The following is a 23,944-nucleotide window of genomic DNA, read 5'->3' as shown; positions in this document are numbered from 1 at the left end:
AGGGAAGGAGTGACTTTTGACAAAGAGCCGATGGGAGAGGCCGCTTTGGCAGCTGCATTGGCAGGCAAACTATTCTGAGCCTGGGTGACAGAGGATGAGGAGGATGAGGACGGCTTCGTTATCCACTCCACCAACTCTTCTGCATGTTGTGGCTCAATAACACGGCCAGCAGCAGAAAAAAAGGACAAGCGTGCCCCAGGCCACGTGCAGAGGATGCACCGTGTCCATGACCAGCATTGTTGACTGTAGACACAGAGCCTGCTTGCCCTCTTTTAGTGGCCTGTGAGCATCTGCCTCTCCTTGGTGGCCTGCCGGACATGCTGTAAATTTTGTTTTGCAACACCACACTACACTGTATTGTGTACTGTGTACACCACCAGAAAAGTAGTAGCAACTGCACTAGGGGTGCACTGTATTGTGTACACCACCAGAAGTGTAGTAGCAACTACGGCTGCACTGTATTGTGCACTGTGTACACCACCAGAAAAGTAGTAGCAACTGCACTAGGGGTGCACTGTATTGTGTACTGTGTACACCACCAGAAAAGTAGTAGCAACTGTACTAGGGGTGCACTGTATTGTGTACTGTGTACACCACCAGAAAAGTAGTAGCAACTGCACTAGGGGTGCACTGTATTGTGTACTGTGTACACCACCAGAAAAATAGTACCAACTGCATTAGGGGGTTGTATATATATTAAATACACTGCAGCTGAGCTAACTGAATAACCTGCCTGCCTGCTGCTCAATCTAAATCACACTATCTCTCTGTCCATGCCAACAACACACTACACAGGGCCGACATGCAGGCAGCCTTACATAGTGTGGGGCGTTGACGAAGTTGGGGCGCTGGGATTGGCCAAAGCATGCAGGTCATGGTGCATGCTTTGGCCAATCTTTATACAGCAATGCACTGCGATCTCGCAGTGCATTATGGGGCGTTCCACGCCACTCGAATTTGCCGCAAACGCCCCATAATGTTTGTTTTTCGACGAATGGGCGAACACCCAATGTTCAAGTCAAACTTATGTTCGACCCGAACATCAAGCTCATCCCTACTCGTTTCTACAAACACTGCCTGCAGATTATCTGAGTTCACCCTATCTCTCCTTGTTAGGCAGAACTCTGCTTTTAATCTAATTCAAGTTCAAGCCATCCAAGGAAGGAATTAGCTGCTCAAGTTCAAATTCTCCATTTAAAAGGACATACAACCCCCCCCCTTCTGCTAATGTAACTTTTTCCTACCATTCTATATTTTCTTAAAGTGATCTTCCACCCCAACTTTACATAGTAAAGGGGAACTCTGCTGACCATTTTACCATCTATAGAGATTATTCTGTTTTCTTCTCATCTTAAAGAGATTATATCCTCCATTGTGCACCAACTTAAGGGCCCCAACTGAGCAAGCGGAAGAACATGATACATAGTTTAATTGTGAGTGGTGGATTTTTTTATAAATAGGCCCCTTTGTGTAATATTTTTGCATATTTTGGAGTTTGCAACTACCACACATTTCTTATTTGAAATACACCCCCAATTCCCAAAAAGTTAGGACGCTGTGTAAAATCTACATTACATAGGAATACAATAATTAGTAAATCTCATAAATCCATATTTTATTCACAATAGAAAATAGAAAACTTTTCACATATTTCAACTGAATAAATGTACCATTTTAACCAGTTCCCACCTGCCCACAGTACATTTCCTGAGGGCAGGCTAAGCGACATACCCATACGTTACTTAGCACATGCACACTGGCCACACCTCGGGGGGCGCGCAATGTGTCCCTCCAGCAATTGCTGATCTCAGTAACCGGCCGATCAAATCGGCCAGGATGTCACTTTATCTCAGTGTCAACTGTTAAATTGTTGTAATTGGCAACGGGTCAGTAATTTTATTGGGCATCTTGAAAAGTCAGAGTGTCTCAGAGGTAAAGATGGGCATAGGTTCACCAATCTGTGAATAGCTGCATTTAAAAATTGTTGAAAAATTTTAGAATAATGTTCTTCAATGTAAAATTGCAAATATTTTAAATATATCATCATCTGCAACACATAATTTCATCAGAAGATTCAGAGAATCTGGAGAAATTTCTGTGCACAAGGGACAAGACCAAAATGCAATATTTGTATGCCCACTATCTTCGGGCCCTCAGATGGCACTACAATAAAAACAGGCATGATTCTCTGATGGACATCACTACATGGGCTCAGGAATACTTCAAAAAATCACTGTCTGTGAACACAATTCCTGGTGTCATCCAGAAATGCAAGGTAAAGTCCTATCATGCAAAGAAGCAGCCATATCTGAACATGATCCAGAAAAGCTGCTGTCTTCTCTGGGCCAAAGCTCATTTAAAATGGTCTGTTACAAAGTGGAAAACTGTTCTATGGCCAAATTAATCAAAATTTGCCATTCATTTTGGCACTCATGGGCACTGAGTTCTCCAGACTAAAGAGAAGAGGGACCTCCCAGCTTATCAGCACTCAGTTCAAACCCCAACATCTCTAATGGTATGGGGGTACATTAGTGCATAAAGAATTGGGCAGTCTGCTCATCTGGAAAGGCACCATCAATGCTGAATGATATATCTAGGTTTTAGAGTAGCATATGCTCCCATCCAGATAACGTGTTTTTTTCAGGGAAGTCCTTGCATTTTTCAGCAGGACAATGCTAAACTGCATACTACATCTATGAAAACAGCATGGCTTCATAGTAGTAGAATCCTGGTGCTTTACTAACCTGCCTGCACTCCAGACCTTGCACTAATTAAACGTATTTGGTGCATCTTGGCAATTGGAATCCTATATCAGTTAAGAATGGTACAATATTCCTCTCTCAAACTCCAGCAGCTGGTCTCCTCAGTTCCCAGACATTTACAAAGTGTTATTAAAAGAATAGGAGATGCTACACTGTGGTAAACATGGTCCTTTCCCAACTTATTTGAGACTTTTTGCTGCCATCAACTTCAAAATTACCCTATTTTTTTCTTAAAATGGTATACTTTCTCAGTTTAACCACATCCCACCCATACGTCATATGACGTCCAGCAGAACAAGACACTTGTGTGCGCCCCCGACACGCTCATCTCCAATCACGGTAAAGAGCCTATGACGTAGGCTCTTTACCATGTGATCAGCTGTATCCAATTACAGCTGATCACAGCGTTACCAGGAAGTGCCGGTTATCAACATTTCTCTTCTCACGCTGACAGGTTGTGACTAGAGGAGAGCTGTTAAGTGGCTCTCCTGTCGGGGGGGGGGGGCTGCATTGATAATCAGTGCAGTGATTATCAGTTCAGCCCCATCAGCGATGCCCACCTGTGATGCATTGCCCACCAGTGCCCACAGATGCCCACCTTTGATGCCAATCAGTGCCCATCTGAGATGCCTATCAGTGCCCATAAGTAATGCTTGTCAGTGCCCATCAGTAATGCCTGTCAGTGCCTCCTCATCAGTGCTATATATCAGTGTCCATAATTGGCCATCAGTGCCAATCAGTGCTGCCTAGCAGTGCCCATCATTGCCACCTATCAGTGCCCATCAATGCCGCCTATCAGTGCCTATCAGTGCTGCATATCAGTGCCTCCTATCAGTGATGCATATTAGTGCCTCCTCATCAGTGCCCATCAGAGCCACCTCATCAGTGCAGCCTATTAGTGCCCGTCGCTGAAGAAGAAAACGTACTTATTTACAAAATTGTATAACTATATAACTAAGAAACGGAAAAAAATGTTTTGTTTTCAAAATTTTCGGTCTCTTTCCATGTTTAGCAAAAAAAAAAAAAAAAAACAGTGGCTATCAAATACCACCAAAAGAAAGCTCTATTTGTGGGAAAAAAATGTTGGTACAGTGTTGCATGATCGCGCAATTGTCATTCAAAGTGCAACAGTGCTCAAAGCTGAAAATTGGCCTGGGCAGGAAGGGGGTGAAAGTGCCCAGTATTGAAGTAGTTAAACATTTGATATTTTTTATTGTAAATAAAATATGGGTTTATGGGATTTGCAAATCATTGCATTCTGTTTTAACGTTGATTTAACGCAGAGCCCCAACTTTTTTGCAATTGGGGCTGTACAGTACCACATAATATGCTTAAAATAAATAATAATATTCATACAAAAGATGCACAATTAAAGCTTTTTCTGTATATAACATATGTACATAACAACATACATAAACATGCAGTTATACCTGTCTATGTGACTCTAATGAAATGGGTCCATACAATGTTTGGGTTGATGATTTCCATTCTGATGAATCATACAAATAATAAGGATTCTTCAAGGAATATTGTCCACAGAATGGCTCAGTCTCAGTCGTCACATAGCCCCTGTACCAAGAAGACTACAAAGAAGCACTATGTTTAGATGAAATGAAAAGACTCGATTTAAAATGGACCTATACACATATATTAACAGTCTGTGGGGTTGGACAAATTAAGACTAACAGAAGGGCAATCATATCTACAGTACCTTTTCTTGAGAAATTGCTGATCCAATTTCCCCTCTAGAGCTCCCTGAAGTGACCTAAAGCCTAGGCATTTGATCACATGATCTCTTTTGAAGTAGAATATAATCTAGTTTGAACTCTAACCCACATTTTCAAAATAAACCAGCACTGGAGGGCTCCAGAAGCTGCTTATTCTCCACAAAAAGGTAAACATTTCAGTCTTCCAATTTCTTTGTTGATCTTGACATAAAATCAATGCAGCTTTAAAATGACATTTGTATATAATCCTGCTTTGCGGTGTACATGTTTAACATATACATGAATCAGCTCCTTTATTAGCTGAAGTAGCATTTAGCGTATTAGGAGCTACTGATGGTGATGGTCAATAAGTTCTCTGGCATAAGGCAGGCTGCAGAAAGTAGATGCCAAGGAGGCCATGTTTCAAGCTTCTTCATATGTGTGTGAGTGTGTTTGGGCAGGGATGTGGTTGTAGATGGCAGGGACAGTATGTAGTTTCTATAGATGAATGACTTAAGCAGATCAGGTAGTCTGGAAGCAGTACCTATTAGAGCTCTAAAGCACCCATGCAAACCTAAAAATGTATGGTTGTGTACAGTTCAAATTGAGTCATTAAATCTGTGGGACAAGTAAAAGGCCACATACCCAATCTTCCAAGCTCATAAAATGCTGTCACAAAGACTATACAAATATCAATGACAGGTGTATTTGACCTGCAGTTGGCCTCCTTCTGACCTGCATTTGAGCAGCTTCGAGCAAGTTTTGCATTCCCATTGAAGCAAACCAAAGCCAGTCAACGCGGGCTCTTACATAACCATACTTTCAGTGAGCGTGTTTGCATCTTGACCAAAAAAATACATTCTGGAGGTAAAAACCATTTAGATGCATAGCAGGGGGGGACTGGGAACCTTTGGCCTGAGGGACAAACACAACCGAGTGGATCTTTTAGATTTTTGGGGGCCAAAGAAGGCCTCTTTTTGCATCTTCAGCATTAGCATTCTTTGCTGCTCTCTGGATTCTTTTACATCTCAAAACCACAAAGGAAGTTGGTGCTAGTAGTCTCCCCTGTGCCAGAAGATGTGATAACAGGTCTGGATAACGAGCAGACAGCAATATAACACCCAGCATGTGTCACTGAATCTAAGTACATTAAAGTGGTTGTAAACTCTCACTTATAACCAGTGAAGTGACTGGCCTCAGGTGATACACAAAAATGAAACAAATCCTCCTCCTACCACTAGGGCTGGTATCACCCGGTGTGGTAAAACATTATGTCACCCCCCACCAACTATAGTTGTCCTTCAGTAAGACACCCCTCCACTAAGTATAGACCCCTCCATCAGTACAGACCCCCCTCCACCAATTATAGTCCTCCCTCAGTACAGACCCCCCTCCACTAAGTATAGACCCCCCTCCGTCAGTACCGACCCCCTCCAAGTATAGTCCTCCCTTAGTACAGACCTCTCTCCCTCAGTACAGACCCTCCCTCCACCAAGTTTAGTCCCCCCTCAGTACAGACCACCCCTCTCCATCAGTATACCCCTCTCAGTACAGGCCACCCCCTCCATCAGTACAGACCCCCCTTAGTACAGATCACCCCCTCCATCAATACAGACCCCCCTCAGTACAGACCACCCCCCTCCATCAGTGCAGACCCCATCTCAGGACAAACCACTCGCTCCATCAGTACAGACCCCCCTCAGGACAAACAACCCCGCTTCATGAATGAATGAATGAATGAATGATTTGTAAAGCGCTGCAAATGCGAACTGAATCACCTCAAGGCACTGGATGCATTCTCTGTTGTCAGCTTCTCAGAAAAGGAAGGTCTTTAGTTTTTTTCTGAAGGCCTGGTGGTTTGCTTCCATGCGGATGTTAGTTGGAAGAGCATTCCATAGTCGAGGTCCTTGGACTGCGAATCTTCGTTCTCCCTTTGCTTTGTAGCGGTATTTGGAAATGGTAAGGAGGTTTTGGTTAGCTGATCGAAGACTGCGATTCAGTGTGTAGTGTTTTATTTTCTCGCGGAGATATGGTGGGGCGTTTCCTTGTAAGCATTTGTGGCAGAGGGTCTTGAATGTGATCCGGTTCTTCACGGTTAGCCAGTGTAGGCTCTTTAGGGAGGGGGAGATGGATTCCCAGTGTTTTTTTCCTGTTAACAGTCTTGCCGCCGTGTTTTGGATGAGTTGTAAGCGCGCAAGCTGATATTGGGGTAGTCCTACGTAGAGCGAATTTGCGTAGTCGAGTCGGGAATTGATGATTGTTCCCACAACTGCCGCTTTGTCCTCTTCTGGGATGAAGGGGATGAGTCTACGTAGTTGTCGGAGGAAATGGTGGGATCCGCTCACCACTGATCCTATTTGCGCATCCATTGTCATTCCTGAGTCAAAAATGACTCAGAGACTCTTGGCTTTGGTGCTTGGAGAGATGGTCTGTCCAAGGATGGTGGGAGGTGTCCATGGAGTCTTTATTTTGGAATTTTTGTTAGCTTGTAGGAGAAGAAGTTCTGTTTTTGATCCGTTGAGTTTGAGGGAGCTAGTGGTCATCCAGTCATCTATTAAGGTGAGGCATTTCTGTAATTGCTGATGAAGGTCTTTTCGTCCGTTGATGCGAAGGTAGAGTTGGGTGTCGTCAGCGTATGAATGGAAGCAAAGATCGGTTTTCCTGATGATATTGAGGAGTGGGCGGATGTATATGTTGAATAGTACTGGTGACAAGGGTGAGCCTTGAGGGACTCTGCAGGAGACTGCCCGGGTTTCCGAGGTGAATGTTCCTAGTTTCACTGTCTGGGAGCGATTCTCTAAGAAGGATATAAACCATTTTTGAGTAGAACCTGCAGCTCCTGCAACTTCAGCGAGGCAGACAAGTAAAGTATTGTGGTTCACTGTATCGAATGCTGCACTGAGGTCTAACAGTACCAGGAGACTCTGTTCTCCGTCGTCTGCTGCTTCCAGGGTGTCGTCCCATATTTTGAGAAGTGCTGTTTCTGTGCCATGGCCTGGGCGGAAGCCTGATTGCAGAGGGTCCAGGAGGAGGTGTGTGTCCAGGTGGTGTTGTAGCTGCTGTACTACTGCTTTCTCCATAATCTTGGAGATGGCGTTGAGGCTAGTTATTGGTCTGCGGCAGTTAGGGTCCTTGGGGTCGAGATTGGCTTTCTTTAGCAGAGGTTTGACGATGCCTTGCTTGAGGGAGGTTGGTACCGTCCCTTCTTTGAATGATTGATTTATGAGCTGTGTTAGGATAGGGGCCAAGATGTCAGAACATTCTTTAAGCAGTTTAGTGGGGATGATGTCGTTCGGTGATGTGCTGTCTCGAAGGCTTCTGATGATGTTTTTAGTTGTGTCTATGGTGATTGGGGACAAAAAGAAATTCGGTGGTTGAGTGATGTTCGTGTCGATATCCTCTTTTTGCTTTGGTTGAGTGAGGTTGGTAGTTGTTTTCTGATGGATTGATTTCCGAATGTTGTCGATTTTGTCGATGAAGAAATCTGATAACTCATTGCAGAATTCTTGAGTATCGTTTCCTGGGGGCTCTAAGCAGGTCGGGTTCATTAAATGAGCAACTATTTTGAAAAGTTCCCGCGGACGGTTTAAGGCGGATGAGATGGTGTCTGAGAAATGTTCTTTTTTGGCTTTGAAGATTGCCTTGTGGTATTTCCCAGTGAGTGCTTTGTAGTTGGCATGGTTTTCCTTGGTGGGATTTCTTCTCCATGCTCTTTCAGCTCTTCTACGTTCTTGCTTGAGTAGGGTGAGAGTACCATTAAACCAACTCATCGTTTTTTTTGCGGATGAGTGTTCTACGTTTTGGTGCCACGGAGTCTTCTGTTTGTAGTAATACATTGTTTAGGGAGTTGAGTGTTTGTTCTGTTGAGAGGTTTGAGTTCAACAAAAGAATTTTGCTTGATAATGTAGTTTTGAAGAGATCAGAGTGAAGTTTCTTCTGAGATCTATTCCAGTGTGTTGCTGTTGCATGTTTCTGTTTTTGGAGGATGGTGTTAGTGGTGATTTTAAATTTGATAGCATGGTGGTTCGTCCATGGTAGCGGAGTGTTGTCAAATACGTTGATGTCCATATTCTGTTTGAAGATGAGATCTAGAGTGTGTCCTGAACCATGCGTGGGAGAGTTTATCAGTTGTTGCAGGCCAAGTTCTTCCATTTGGTTGACGCAGGCGGTTGCGGTGGGGTCTTGGGCAGAGTTTGCCCACAGGTTAAAATCCCCAAGTACCAGCAGGTTTTTGGTTTTCAAGGTGTGTATCGAGAAGAATTCAGTGAGCGGTGTGAGGAGATTGGTCTTTGGTCCTGGTGGTCTGTAGCATAGTAGTATGTGAATGGTGTCTTGAGGTGTTGTTTGGAGGTGCAGTGAGAGTGTTTCCATGAAAGGCACTGAGTTCTGTACGTTTGATTTGGTGAACCCAAGATGAGATTTGAAAATCACTGCTAGGCCTCCTCCTTTTTTTCCGATTCTATGCTCGGGTAGGATACTGTAGTTCTCGGGCACCAGTTCAGTTAGGATGGTGTTGCAGACCCCCCCTCAGGGAAAACCACCCCCTTCTCCATCAGTACAGACCCCCTCTCAGGATAAACTACCCCCCCTTCCATCAGTACAGACCCCCCTCAGGATAAACCACCCCCTCCTCCATCATTACAGACCCCCCTCAGGATAAACCACCCCCTCCTCCATCAGTACAGACCCCCTTCAGGATAAACCACCCCCCTCCTCCATCAGTACAAACCCCTCTCAGGATAAACCACCCCCTCCTCCATTAGCACAGACCCCCCTTTAGGATAAACCACTCCCCTCCTCCATAAGTACAGACCCCCTCAGGATAAACCACCCCCTCCTCCATCAGTACAGACCCCCCTCAGGATAAACCATGCCACTTCTCTATCAGTACAGACCCCTCCTCCCCTCCTGCACCTGGGCGGCGGGTAGAGGAGGATTCAGTGTGCAGCCGCCACACGGAGAGACTGTCACTCTCTGGGTGGCGGGCTTGTGACAGGAGACAGCCGCATCAGCAGTGAGAGTGATACTGAGGATCAGTCTCATTTAGGGCTAGTGGGACGCCGCTATGTTCCGGCCGAAAAGGGCCTTGCCTCCAGGACCCAACGCTACCCTTGGGGTGGTGTCACACCTCTGCGGGTGTCACCCAGGTGCGGGCCACACACCCTCCCAGCAATGCCACTGCTCCTACATAGGTTTTACTTGTTTATCTGCAGTCTTTTCTTCTCTACAGCCATTCAAAAGGGTACAAAAGTGTTCAAATCTTTTTTCATCTGTCATGAGTACAGAGGGGGGGGGGGCTGCAGCAACAGTGTGTGAGAGCTGATTGGAGGAAAGGCACACATCCTTCCCCACACAGCAGAACTGTGTTCTGAATAGACAAGCTCCAAGCTGAGCTCTTTCCCCCCTCCTGGCACAAATTTATCTTGTGGTTCCAGAAAACTTCTCAGAAGTGACTCATGCTGATACCAGAGGAACGAAGTACCAGAGAGAAACCACACTCAGGGCTTTAGAGAGTGCTAAGTAAACACTACAGATACAGTTGGTAAAATAATTATTGAACACAACACCATTTTTCTAGGTAAATATATTTCTAAAGGTGCTATTGACATAAAAATTTTCACCACGTCAGTAACAACCCCTGCGATCAATTGAAACCGAAACAAATAAGTTTAGAAATGAAGTTTTGTGTAATAAAATGGAATGACACAGGGAAATAGTATTGAACATGGTTTCTGAAACATATTTAGTACTTCTTACAAAATCTTTTGTTGGTAATGACAGCTTCAAGATGCCTCCTGTATGGAGAAACTAGTCACGTGCATTGCTCAGGTGTGATTTTGGCCCATTCTTCCACATAAACAGTCTTCAAATCTTGAAGGATCCGTGGGTCTCTTCTATGAACTCTGATCTTTAGTTGTTTCTGAAGATTTTCTATTGGATTCAAGTCAGGTGATTGACTGGGCAATTCTAGCAGTTTTATTTTTTTCTTTGAGTTTCCTTGGCTTTGTTTTTGGGACCATTGTCTTGCTGACATGTCCACTCTCGTTTCATCTTCATCATCCTTATAAATGGCAGCAAATTTTTATCAAGAATGTCTTGATACATTTTTCCATGCATCCTTCCTTCAATGATATGAAGTTTGCCAGCACTGTATGCTGAAAAACAGCCCCACACCATGATGTGCCCACCTCCAAACTAACGTGTTTGTATGGTGTTTTTGGGGGTGATGTGCAGTGCCATTTGACCTCCGAACATAGTGTGTATTATGGCATCTAAAGAGTTACATTTTGGTCTCATCTGACCAGACTATATTCTCCCAGTATTTCACAGGTGTGTCTAAATGTTATGCAGCAAACTTTAAACAAGCTTAAACATGCTTTTTCTTCAGCAATGGAGTCTTGCTTGGTGAGCAAACATACAGGCCATGATGGTTTAGTGCTTAACTTATTGTTTTCTTTGAAACAATTGTACCTTATAATTCCAGATCTTTCTGAAGCTCTCCGCAAGTGGCCCTTGGCTCTTGTGGCTCTTGAACAAATCTCCTCATAATTCTTTTCACTCCTCTGTGAGAAATCCTGCGAGAAGCACCTGGCTGTGGCTGGCTTATGGTGAAATAATGTCCTTTCCACTTCCAGATTATGGCCCCAACAGTGCTCACTGGAACTTTCAGAAGTTTAGAAATCATTTTGTAACCAACATCATCAGTATATTTTGCAACAATAAGGTTGCAAAGGTCTTGAGAGAGCTCTTTGGTTTTACCCATCATGAATTGTTTCTTGTGTGACACATTGGTAATGAGACAGCTTTTATAGGCCATTAGTTGAGGCTGAACCAGCTAATATTAATTTGCACTGAAAAGGGGCAGGATTGCTTTCTAATTACTAATATATTTCAGCTGGTGTCTTGACTTTCCATGCCTTTTTGCACCTCTCTTCATGTTTTCAAGACTTTATCTTTGTGTCATTCCATTTTATTATACATAACTTCATTTCTGAACTTATTTGTTTTGGTTTCTATGTATGGATTGCATGGGTTGTTACCGACATGTGGTGAAAATGTCAAGTCAATAGCACCTTTATACATTTATTGTAGCATCCTTGTCCTAAACAGGGTTGCTAGTAAATTTAGTTGTGCTAGGTGGTAACTAACCTGGCTAATTGGTAGTCTTTGATCAGCTGGATTTTCTCCTAAGTTTGAGTTTAATTGCAATCTCTCTCTTCTATCAATAGGTGGCACTGTTGCTTTTGGCATTAGGATGATAGATTGCAGTGAATTCAGGTTATGAGTAAATATGTTGTCTCAGTCAACCAGCAGGAGTTTTCTTTGGCTGCTAAGCATGCTGGGATAGTTTATTTATTTGGAAGGAGTCAGGTGATTGGGGTTTTTTCCACCCAGGCTGTGGCCTGGGTGGGTATGTTTGGAGCAGCAGCAGAGGTGTATACCTGAAGCCTGAGGCCTAGCCACGTGTAAAGGGGCTCAGCCTGAAGGGGAGCCTGATTGTTGCCAAAGGTAAAGGAGAAGCAGTTGCCAGAGGGACAACCACTCCTGTTGCTGGAAGCAAGTGTAGAAGGGATGGAGTTCTGAAGGAGTACCAGAGCAGACGCTTCACCAGCCGGGGACAGTGAAGTAAGTGGTAAAGCTTCAGTAGAGACTCATCCAGGAATACAGCGGGTAGCTATGAGTAAAGCTTGAAGGAGTACTGCGGGTAGCTGTAAGTAGTGCTTGAAGAGAGTCAAGCCTGAGGGATCCAGTGGGTAGCTGTGAGTCCAGGAACACAGCGGGTAGCGTGGGTGAAGCTTGAAGATTACAGCAGGTAGCTGTAAGTTTAGCTTGAGGGATCCAGCAGGTAGCTGAGAATCCAAGAAGTCCAGTGGGATACTGCTGGCTGAGCTTTAAGATCTACAGTGGGATACTGTGAGTGAAGTTGTTGCTATAGGATACAGCAGTTGCCACAAAATACAGATCGCTGCATTCAGCTTAAAGGCCCTTTTTCTGTATTGCTGTCTGTCTAGTTTTATTTTTGTCTGCGGAGTCTGGCAAGTTGCTATTGATTTTGCCTAAGGGTGTCCTGTGCCCTATCCCTTTCTCCCCTGTTCCTGTTAAGAGAAATAAAAACTTTCTTTGTTCATTTTTAAAAGTGACTGGCGCCCATCTTTCCATCTTGCACTACACCCACCATGCCTAGTAACCTGCACCCTGAGGAGGAATGCCAGCTCTCCCTGACTCAGGGGGTCACCATCAGGCTCTTAGAGGTCGGGGAGACGGCTACAATATTTATCTAGAAAAATGGTGATGTGTTCAATACTTATTTTACCCGCTGTATATGTGATTTGCTAAAATTTCATGACTGAGGTTTACAACCACTTTAAGCACAACACACGTTCGCTGATGTGCACAGGCATACTTCATTGCGTTGCATTTTTACCCTCACTTCCTGGAGCCAACAAAGGGTCTACAACATGGCAAAGGAGCCAGACCTGTGGTGTCCTGTTGATTTCCCTGTGTGTTGCACTGACACACATTACCATGCACTACGTTGCGTTCTATTTTTTTTTTTCACCGCAAACCTGCACATATCAGTGCAATGCACCAGTGTGAACTCTTCCCATTTACATATCTTATTTTTTACAGATCCTTGCATCGGCATGCGTTGAAAAAAAAATGTCCCATCTGGTGTAAATAGATCCTAAAACTCTATTGTGTAACACTACTGAGCAGGATGCACAGACTGTACAGTATATGTAATGACCAAGTCTTGCTTCCTCCTCTGGGATTACTTTAACTTGTAGACATGTGTGGTTCATTTCATTCCGAATCAAAATGAGGACAAATTTTTTATTATTTGGTAATTCGGATGTATCCAAATTTCCTAATTAAATAGTAACTAATTCAAACGAAACCAAAATAACGAAACAAAATTCGGTCAAATTCTAATCAAATTTGAATCAAACTTGAAAACAAATTTGAAAACGAATTAGAATTTGACAACAAGAATAGAATAAATAGAACAGAAAATAAAGGAATAGAATAGAAAAGGATAGAATATAAAAGAATATAATAGAGTAAAACAGAACAGAATAGAATAACATAGGAAAAAAAGATCAGAATCAAATATAATAGGAAATAAAGGAATAGACTATAAAATAATCGAATGGAAAGTAATAGAATAACATAGAAAATAAAATATAATAAAAAAAGACTAGAATAGATTAGAATAGAATAGAACAGAAAATAAAAGAATAGAAAAGAATAGAATAGAAAAAAAAACAATAGATTAGAATAGAATAAAATAGAATAAAATAGAACGAATATTACCATCTTCCGAAATTCGAAATTCAAATACAATAAATTAGAATTTTAAAAGAATAGATTAGAATAGAATAGTAAAGAATAGAAAATAAACAATAAAATAGAAAATAAGAGAATATAATATAATATAATAGAATAGAAAAGAATTGAATAGAAAAAAACAATGGAATAGAATAAAACAAAAAGAATATAACCGTCTTCTGAAATTCAAATTTATAATAGAATAAATTTTAATGCCAATTCGAATTCAACTGCTAATTCTAATTCGATTTGAAGTTTAATTGAATGTGAGTCGAATTTGAAAATGAATAAATGAAACGATTTCCGAAAACTAATGAAACAAATTTAACGAATTTTACTAAACAAAATTTTTTAAATAACAAATTGAAACAAAGCAAATGTTTTCATCTGCACATGTCTATTAACTTGATCACATTTTTTCAGAAGGATAAAACATAAACATGTTCATTTACCGCAGGGAAACCAGAGTCATAGTTCCTGAAGTACTTGACAGAGAAGCCTTCCTCTTGATTGCCAATTACATCCGCACATTGGCCGCCAAGCATATCTAATATAGCTGATCGCACCTAAAGAAATAGAAAAACTTGATAATAAAAATAAATATAATTAGGGTTGCACCGTTACTAGTATTGGTGCCGATACAGAGTATTTGCACAAGTGTCGGTATGCGTGCAAATGCACCGATACCTGAAACTGATACTTTCAGGCTCGGTTCTTTGAGCTGTCAGTGGGTCTCCCCTGTTAAAGACGTCAGGTAATTGGAGCTGTCAAAAAAAAAGCAGCAGGCGATGTTTATTAACAACACTGCTCAGCCGCTGAAATACTAAAATAAAATAAACATTGTTTCTTTGTGTATCTTTCTGTTTGTTCATCTGCAGATCAAAGGGATGAACAAATGTTCCTCTGTTTAACCCCTTATCAAGCCTTAATTTACTGTAATCAGCCTTAATTAACTCTCTATTCCTCCTCCATTTAATTATTATTTTCCTGCTTTTTTTGTGTTCATGTCTATTTTATAAAGGATAACCAATTAAAACTTTTTTTTTGCTTTGTTAGTGAATATTTTTACACATATATATTAACATATATTTACATATTTCACATTGAAAAAGCGCAAAATTAAAAAAAAAAAATGTATTTCATGTGTAAATAACTTTTCAATGCTTTGTACCATTGCTGACAGCTGAAGTGGAAACAAAACAGTTGTGGTAAGTATCGGTAATTGGTATTGGCGAGTACTAAAACAAAAGTATCGGTACTCGTACTCGTTTTTAAAAAAATGGTATCGGTGCATCCCTAATTATAATAATGATAAAAATTAATAACAATAACAAGAATTATAATAATAACGATAGCATTTATTGTATAAAAATTGCAATTCAGTTCTACAACTTTCAGAGTAAATGAAGGGTGGAAATATGAAATCAGAATTAAGGAACCAATTGCCACCATACAGGAGCCAGTGATATGTAAAGGACTAGGCACAGAGACACTGACAATGTATGCAAATACACTGAAAGTGTATGAAAGCCAGTCATTAGTGTCTCATATACAGTAGGTTTTAACTTGTTGATGTAAAAATTAAGTTTCAATATTAAATCTGCAGCTTTCATTGAAGTAAAAACTGTCAATCTTGCCATGAAGATCCTTGTTTGTGTATTTTCCATCACAGAGTGACAATACTTTGCCCCTGTCTCTATGGTGTTGTCACCCGGCCACACAGGCTTCTGATAGAGATTATAAGTTTCAATACACATTGCACAGGCATGGTTCACTGTTGTCACCATCAGAAAACTGGTCCTGAGACATGGCATGCAGCCATCGCTGGAGTGCATGTACACAGGAAATGACTGCAAAGAAGTTGCAGGAGATCAGAAGCCCTCAGATGTAACAAAGGGCGAAAGGGTCAAAGGGTGAAAACTATTTTAATGAAAAGAACCATGACAATTGTTTATGATGCATAGAGCTTTGGTAAAATAAATGTCATTCAGTTAGGGGTTACATCAGGGCTGGCCCTACCATGGGACCCAGTGGTACCATGGGTCCCGGGCGGCAAACTGCCGCCCATGAACAGTAGCAGAACTGCCATCAGCCCAGCCAGCCCGTCCGCTGCTTATCCCACAGTGAGGGAGCCCGGCGTCGCTGCTGTTAGAGGTGACAGGAGCGGGCCGGGACAGATTACAGCCACTACTTTTATTGCTCATTGCATCGCTGTAGATGGGGACTGGAATCTCCACCCCCTGTACCTCCCCCCTACCCCGCTCCTCCAGCAGTTTTTTCAGGCACGGCCACTGTCCTGCAGGAATACAGTGACATCCCCGAGGTGGAGCCTCCTGGTCTCTGCTGTTTGAGTGGGTGGAATGGGGATGCACCTGACCTACAGGATCGCGCCCATCTGGTGTGACAGTGAGCAGAGGGAGAAAAGCCAGTGTCCGTGGAGGTAAAATCATGCTAAATTCTCTATGCTAAATATGCTGGATTACTGCAGTTTAGCATTGAAGTGCTGCCTGTTAGCTGACAAATGGGAAGCACCATGAGCCCTCCTGACCCCTCCCTGGTGTATACCTCCCTGACCCTCCCTGGTGTATACCCTCATAACCCCTCCCTGGTGTATTCCCTCCTGACCCCTCCCTGGTGTATACCCTCCTGACCCCTCCCTGGTGTATACCTCCCTGACCCTCCCTGGTGTATACCCTCATAATCCCTCCCTTATGTATACCCTCCTGACTCCTCCCTGGTGTATACCCTCCTGACCCCTCCCTGGTGTATACCCTCCTGACCCCTCCCTGGTGTTTACTCTCCTGGTCCTCCCTGGTGTATACCCTCCTGACCCTCCCTGGTGTATACCCTCCTGACCCTCCCTGCTGTATACCCTCCTGACCCTCCCTGGTGTATACCCTCCTGACCCTCCCTGGTGTATACCCTCCTGACCCTCCCTGGTGTATACCTTCCTGATCCTCCCTGGTGTATACCCTCCAGACCCTCCCTGGTGTATACCTTCCTGACCCTCCCTGGTGTATACCCTCCTGACCCTCCCTGTTGTATACCCTCCTGACCCTCCCTGGTGTATACCTTCCTGATCCTCCCTGGTGTATACCCTCCTGACCCTCCCTGGTGTGTGCCCTCCGGACCCTCTGGAATGTATGCCCTTTTTACAGCATGAGAGTAGTCTGCTGGCTTTGTTAACTGCTGCGGCTTGGTGTTGCATGTTATTTCTAAGTCTGTAATCTGTGACATGTCACCTTTAGCAACCCATTATTGAGCAGTAATAATGCGCAGTAACCTCTAGCAACCAATCAGTGAGCAGTAAGCATGTGCAATTACCCTTTAGCAACCAATCAGTGAGTATGGACCAGTTCTTTATGTTTACATCATTAAAGTTTTTTGAGATATGTCTACGTGTTTGTTTTTTTGTGATGTTGTGGTGGAGAGCGAAATTGCATGGACGAAGGGGAGTAAAGAAAATGTTTTCCCGGGGTCCAGTCAATATTAAATACGGCCCTGGTGGGTGGGTCGGTGGGTAAGTGAGCTGGCGGGCCAGTCAACGGGTGAGCTGGCGAACAGACCAGTCGGCAGGTAAGCGGGCTTGCTGGCCAGGCAGCGGCTGATGGGCGGGGGCAGAGAAATGACATCATCTCTCACCGCCCACCCTGCACCACTGCAGTTCTGCCCTCACTGTGCAGCCGCGGACATCATATCTCTGCTGCCTGCCTCCACACTGGGACACAGCAAGTGACAATCCGCAATGTGTGGCAGGTGATGTGGCAAGTGACAATCCACATCTGAAGGCAGGTGACGTGGCAAGTGATACGCTCAAGGCTCCCACTGATTCTGCATTATGGTGAGTTGAACTATTTAAATTTATATTACAATGTAATAAAAAAAATAATGCGCTTCAATCATACTGACACCATAACAACCATGGTGCCATGATGATAGAAGCGCCAACACCAGCCATTTCCCTGATAAATTGCCCACAAAAAAAGTATTTTCTGGCAATACCTCTCCAGAGACTAGACTCTGGATCCAACCCTGTCTCACTGTCATACCCACACAGCGGCTCCGATCGCCCATCCTCTCCACGCCCCCCCCCCCCCCATTGCTGCAGACAAATGCATTGTCGGAACAAGAGGCAGAAACTGCAGGAGGAAGTCAGCTGACGGCCAACAGCATAAAGGAGGAGGAGCTTTCTGCTGTGAGCAGAGACCCCATGTTGGAAAAGGCATCGCTGGAGGCACGATTGACACTGTAGGCAAGTAAGTGCCAGCGCCATTGATCCCATCCCAACCACCACTGCCTCTGACTAAACCCCCCACCCCACCACCACATCTGCCTCTGACTGAACCCCCCCACCACCGCTGCCTCTGACTGAACCCCCCCCCCACCACCACTGTTGCATGTAAATCTAACTCCCTAATACATTTATTTTATTTTTAATTGTCATGATATAAAATAATGGATGTGGGGGCCTTTTGGTGGGCATGATTTTTTTTTGGGGGGGGATCAGCATTTAATTCTTGGTCCCAGGCAGCACAATGTCTTGGGCCAGCCCTGGGTTACATCTACCTAAAACATTTACATTACTGTATTTAAAGGGTTTGTAAAGGCAGAAGGTTTTTTATCCTAACCACTTCATCCCCGGAAGGATTTGCCCCCTTCCTGACCAGGCCATTTTCTTGCGATATGGCACTGCGTCGCTTTAACTGACAATTGCGTGGTCGTGCGATGTTGTACCCAAACCTTTTTTTCCCCACAAATAGAGCTTTCTTTTGGTGGTATTTGATCACCTCTTTTTTATTTTTTGCACTATAAATAAAAATAAAAGAGAGTAAATTTTAAATAAAAAAATATATTTTTTACTTTCTGTTATAATACATATCCAATAAAAAAAAGTAAAAAAATCTAATTTCTACATCAATTTAGGCCAATATGTATTCAGCTACATATTGTTGGTAAAATAAAATCCCAATAAGCGTATATTGATTGGTCTGCGCAAAAGTTATTGAATCTAAAAACTATGGAATATTTTTATGGAATTTTTATGGAATTTTTATGTATTTACTGTTTTACTAGTAATGGGGGCGTTCATCGATTTTTAGTGGGACTGCGACATTGCGGCGGACAAATCAGACACCTGATTGACACTTTTGACACTTTTTTGGGGACCAGAGACACCAATACAGGGATCAGTGCTAAAAATATGCACTGCCATTGTACTAATGACACTGGCAGGGAAGAGGTTAACACGAGGGGTGATTAAACGTAGACATGTGCAGTTTGTTTCGTTCCAAATGAAAATTCGGACAAATTTTTGTTTTTTGGAAATTCGGATGTATCCGAATTTACGAAATGCAATAGTAGCAAATTTAAAGAAATCCGAAATAACTAAAAAAAATTTTAACCAAGTTCAAATTCAAATCATTTTCGAATTGTTTTTGAATACTTTTGGAATTCGAATAATTTTCAAATTCTAAATTTTTTCAAATTCGAAAAGTTTTTGAATTAGAATCGTTTTCAAATTTTCAACGAGAATAAAATAGAATAGAAAATAAAGGAATAGAATAGAAAAAAAGAATAGACTAGAAAAGAATATAACGGAAAAAAAAGAATAGAATATAATAGAGTAAAACAGAACAAAATAGAATAGAAAATAAAAGAACAGAATAGACTATAATATAATAGAAACAAATAGAATAGAATAATATAGAAAGAATATAACCATCTTCTGAAATTTAAATTTCAAATAGAATAAATTGAAATACATAAGAAAAGAAAAAAATAGAATAGAATAAACTATACTAGAATAGAAAACAATAGAATTAAAAAAAACAACAGAATATAATAGAATAAAAAGAATTTAACCATCTTCCAAAATTCTAATTTTTAATAGAATAAATTTGAATTTGAATAGAAAAGAATAGAATAGAAAATAAAATAATAGAATAGAAAAGAATAATATAGACAAATAAAAAAGAGTAAGTGAGAAAACAAATCAATACTAAATTGATTAAACCACGCTCCCTGATAATAGTTAAAGTGCAAACGTGCAATTATATCAAAAACAATCTCGCCAAAGAACCAACATATACAACAATATATAAAGTCCAACACAAAATATATATTATGTTTCTGGTGAAATGAAATGATAAGTGTTCAAACAATATATCAGGATCTTCAAATTCTTGATGAGCAGTAAGAAAAAGTAGAAGCGATTTGAAAAAAGGTGTCCAGTGGTTAATGGAAAAAGATAGAAGAAAGGGCTTCCAAAAAATCAGTTAAAAACAAAATAAAAACAAATCATTGCAGGTTAGGAGTCCATGTGTTTGGAAACACCGCTTCGCGTTCCAGCTGCGCTCCAAACGGTGAAAATGGCGTATCACCGGTTTCGTCAGCACGCACCAACGTCTTCAGGGGTCATGAAGACGTTCAGAAGCTGTGTTTAGAGGCAATTTAAGCGCCAAACGTGGCTAAACGTGCCTAGACATGGCTAAACACGTCTAAACGCAGTAACTCGCATTTAGCAGCATTTCGTTTACAGACGTTTTTCATTTTAACCCAAAATAAACCCCATTTTTTTTCAAATGCTTCTAACGTGGCTAAAAGCATCATGTAAATGCGGCTAAACGTCCGTTTTTAGACGCCGGTTTCTAGCTGTCAAGTTAAAGCGGAGGTCCACCCAAAAATCTTCCACTTTTCGGAACTCTCCCCCCTCCGGTGTCACATTTGGCACCTTTCAGGGGGCAGGGGGGAGCAGATACCTGTCTAATACAGGTATTTGCACCCACTTCTGGGCATAGATAGCCGCATTATCTGTGGGTATCTACGCCACTTCCCCCCCTGCTGTCTTCTGGGAGACACACGGGTCCCAGAAGACAGCAGGGACCATTCAGATAGCGCAGCGCGACTTGCGCATGCACAGTAGGGAACCGGGAAGTGAAGCTGCAAGGCTTCACTTCTTGATTCCCCTACCGAAGATGGCGGCGGCAGCATCCGAGGCCCGAGGGACGGGTTGGGTTCGGGTGCCGACATCGCGGGCGCCCTGGACAGGTATGTGTCCTTATTTTAAAAGTCAGCAGCTGCAGTATTTGTAGCTGCTGACTTTTAAAAAAAAAAATTTGGCCGACCTCCGGTTTAAATCGTTCAGGAGAGGTTGAACAACGTCCCGTGTACATGAAGCCTAACACCCAAAGACCAATTTTTCCGCACCTGTTTGACAAGTACATATCATTGCAATTTATGACAGCAAGGCCAATTCTTGTTTTTATCAAGAGTACCTCTATAGGGTTACAGTGTGAAGGCATCACCAACACCCAAAGAACAAATTTTCCTCACCCGTTACAGTAGAAATCCAAAGTCTGTGGTTGAGACACCAGAATTTATCCAAAAAATCTCTAATTTTGTTCCCAGTGCACTACATTGTGGCCTCATCCTACAGACTGGCTCCCCAAGCCGTTGCTCACAAAATAAAGAAAGCTTGCAGGGAAAATGTCATTTTTTGGGCTTTATAAATGCAATTATTGCTGCAGCAGCTTCTATATACAGTACAGATGTACCACTGTACAGGTTGACTAAGGGGACCCCCAGGCACTATATTAAAAGGAATTTTTAATTTTTATACTTTCATTTTAAGCATCAATAAATCACTATTCATTTAGAAATGAAAATAACCAATTACTTGCATATAAGCCTTTAAAATGAGCACTTTTGATTTTTCACATTCGGGTCCCATAGACTTCAATGGAGTTCGTTTTTCGGTTCCCGAACTTTCACGATGTTCGAAAGTTCTGGTGCGAACCAAACAGGGGGTCATTCGTCCCATCCCTACTCAACAGGAGGGAGGGGCCAGGAGTGCTGGCGAGGGACCCCAATAAGAGGAGATTTGGAGCTGATCTGTGCAAATCTACTACACAGGGCAGGTAAGCATAACATGTTTATTATTTTTATAGAAAAAAAAAACAAGACTTTACAATCACTTTAACTATTTTTTAAAGAGAAGTGCTGGTTTTAAAAAAAATATAACATACATACTCACCCACATCAGATGCTGCAGCTGTCTCATAATGGCTCTACCCCGAGAACTGAGCGATCAAAGACTGCTGAGTCATGCAGCTTCTGAGTCATGCACACACACACACATAGTTGCCAACAGTACCTGATTTCCTGGGACATTTATGGGAAACTGACTGATTTCCCAGGGAGACTTTGTCCCAGGGAGATCCTCCCCTGCCCCCCCAGGGGTCAGTGAACAAGCCGGGTCGGTATCAGAGGGGCAGCAGAGGGACCAGAGGAGCAGGCGGTGCACAGTCAAAGATAAGCCGGGGTCAGATGCAGGCGGACAGCAGGGATAAGAAGTCTTGCAGCCAGAAGCAAGCCAAGTAATACACAGGAACGGATGCAAAGTAGTAGGTAACACACGGGGGATGCTGTAGATCAGACAGCAATGTTTCTGCTTGTCAGCCCGGTTTAAATAGCCCGTTTGGAGCCAGGAATCATGCAGGTTCCCGTGCGTGCCCGTGCATGCGCATTGGCACCTGCAATCGCGCACCAACTTGCACAGATCTTCTGTTTCTGGCAAGCCCTTCCTGACAGCACTGAGCAAACTGCACTGACCTGTGTAGTGTACCTAACTCACTGACATCCCTCCCCCATACAGAGAACATTGTACACATTCATGGCCATGTGAGAAGCCTCTGTTGTCAGCTGTGTCCTTAGTGTCTGACCATCTCTATCATGTCCACAATCTCTAAACCCATCTCTTGTAGTAGGTCTGCAGTCTCTGACTGTCTCCTGTTCCATGTCTGCAGTCTCTGACAATCTCTTGTACCCTGTTTCCCCGAAAATAAGACCTAGTGTGATTGTCAGTAATGGCTGCAATAAAAGCCCTACCCCCCAAATAAGCCCTACCCTTTATCCCTGAAAATAAGCCCTACCCTGAAAATAAGACCTACAAGGACTTTAACTAGAGCTTATTTGGGGGTAGGGCTTATATTGCAGCCATCACTGACAATCACGCTAGGTCTTATTTTCGGGGAAACAGGGTATCATATCTGCACTGTCTGACCATCTTTTGTATCATGTCCGCACACTCTCTGACCATCTCTTGTATCATGAAAAGGAATTCTAGGCATTGATAAGCTCAAACTACACTGGAGAGGGGGATCGAGGTGAAGTGAAATTTCAAAACTTGAGATGAGTTGGCTCTATAGGGTTAAACGTCTCAGACCTCTTTGTTTGAATGCTGATGTAGAGGTGAATTCCTTTATCGATAATGCTTGAGTTTTTATTCGAACAATTGTTATAATTAGTATTTTGTTTTATTAACATTTTTAATATTTTTAACATATGTTTAAGTTGATTGTAAGCTGTTTTTCCCATTCACATTTTGTTAGGATATCTTTTCTGATCAATATCGAGTATTTCCTGTAGAGGTTTTTGTCCTCTCTGCACTTATTGCTGCTTGTGACCCTGGAAGTGTGGGTGTTTGTTTTTGTTTGCCCGGGCAAAGCACTTTTTATATGCGCATACGTATTTTATATCCTGTAAGTAGCCATCTGGCTTTCTTTTTTAATAAATATAATTGTTAAATGGTATCACACTATTGGAGCCCTGTTCTTCCTCCTATGAACTTCTCCCTGGATGATCGGGATATCACGGTGTGAGGGGATACCCTAGTGAAGGATCCGTATGCCGTTTCATTGCCCCGAGGGGCTTAGCTCCTATAGCTTGCAGGGGTTAGTCTGCTTGCTTATTCAACCATCCTAGCGATAGGTGGTCCCCACTATCTGGTAAGAGTCCCTGATTACCACATGTGGTGTGCCACAGAAGACTCTACACTAATCACTTGGTGGAGGAATACATATTAGCAATTTTTGTTTGGACTTCTCCTCATTGCACCAAAGGACTTATTGATTCATTTATTTAGTCACTTCTTCATATTGCACTATGCACTTTATGATTTATTTTTTTTTAGCGTGTCATAGCACTACTAGCAATCATTACACTGCCATGTGCTTGCTACTCGTGAGGCCTCTGGTGGGCAGCCTGTGACCCTGGATGCTACAGAGAGCTGACTGAGGGACTGTCTGCTGAAGATCCAGTCTGGTATCACTGGAGAAAGGTGTCGCTTGGAAGTTGGAAGGAGGCAAC

At 42.6% G+C, this 23,944-nt stretch overlaps 1 protein-coding gene across 1 annotated transcript in view; it reads right to left on the bottom strand.

Moving 5' to 3' along the window:
• Positions 1–23,944, bottom strand: part of LOC141146080 (fibrocystin-L-like) — a 364,397-nt gene that overhangs the window by 259,664 nt on the left and 80,789 nt on the right. Inside the window, exons 20-21 of the mRNA XM_073632840.1 lie at positions 14,251–14,364; positions 4,193–4,345 (exon numbers count right to left, since the gene is read on the bottom strand). Coding sequence (XP_073488941.1) covers positions 4,193–4,345; positions 14,251–14,364 — 267 coding nt within the window. The remainder of the gene's footprint in view (positions 1–4,192; positions 4,346–14,250; positions 14,365–23,944) is intronic.

Source organism: Aquarana catesbeiana, linkage group LG05, assembly GCF_042186555.1.
Source record: "Aquarana catesbeiana isolate 2022-GZ linkage group LG05, ASM4218655v1, whole genome shotgun sequence".
Taxonomy (NCBI): domain Eukaryota; kingdom Metazoa; phylum Chordata; class Amphibia; order Anura; family Ranidae; genus Aquarana; species Aquarana catesbeiana.
This window is presented reverse-complemented; position numbering and strand designations above follow the sequence as displayed.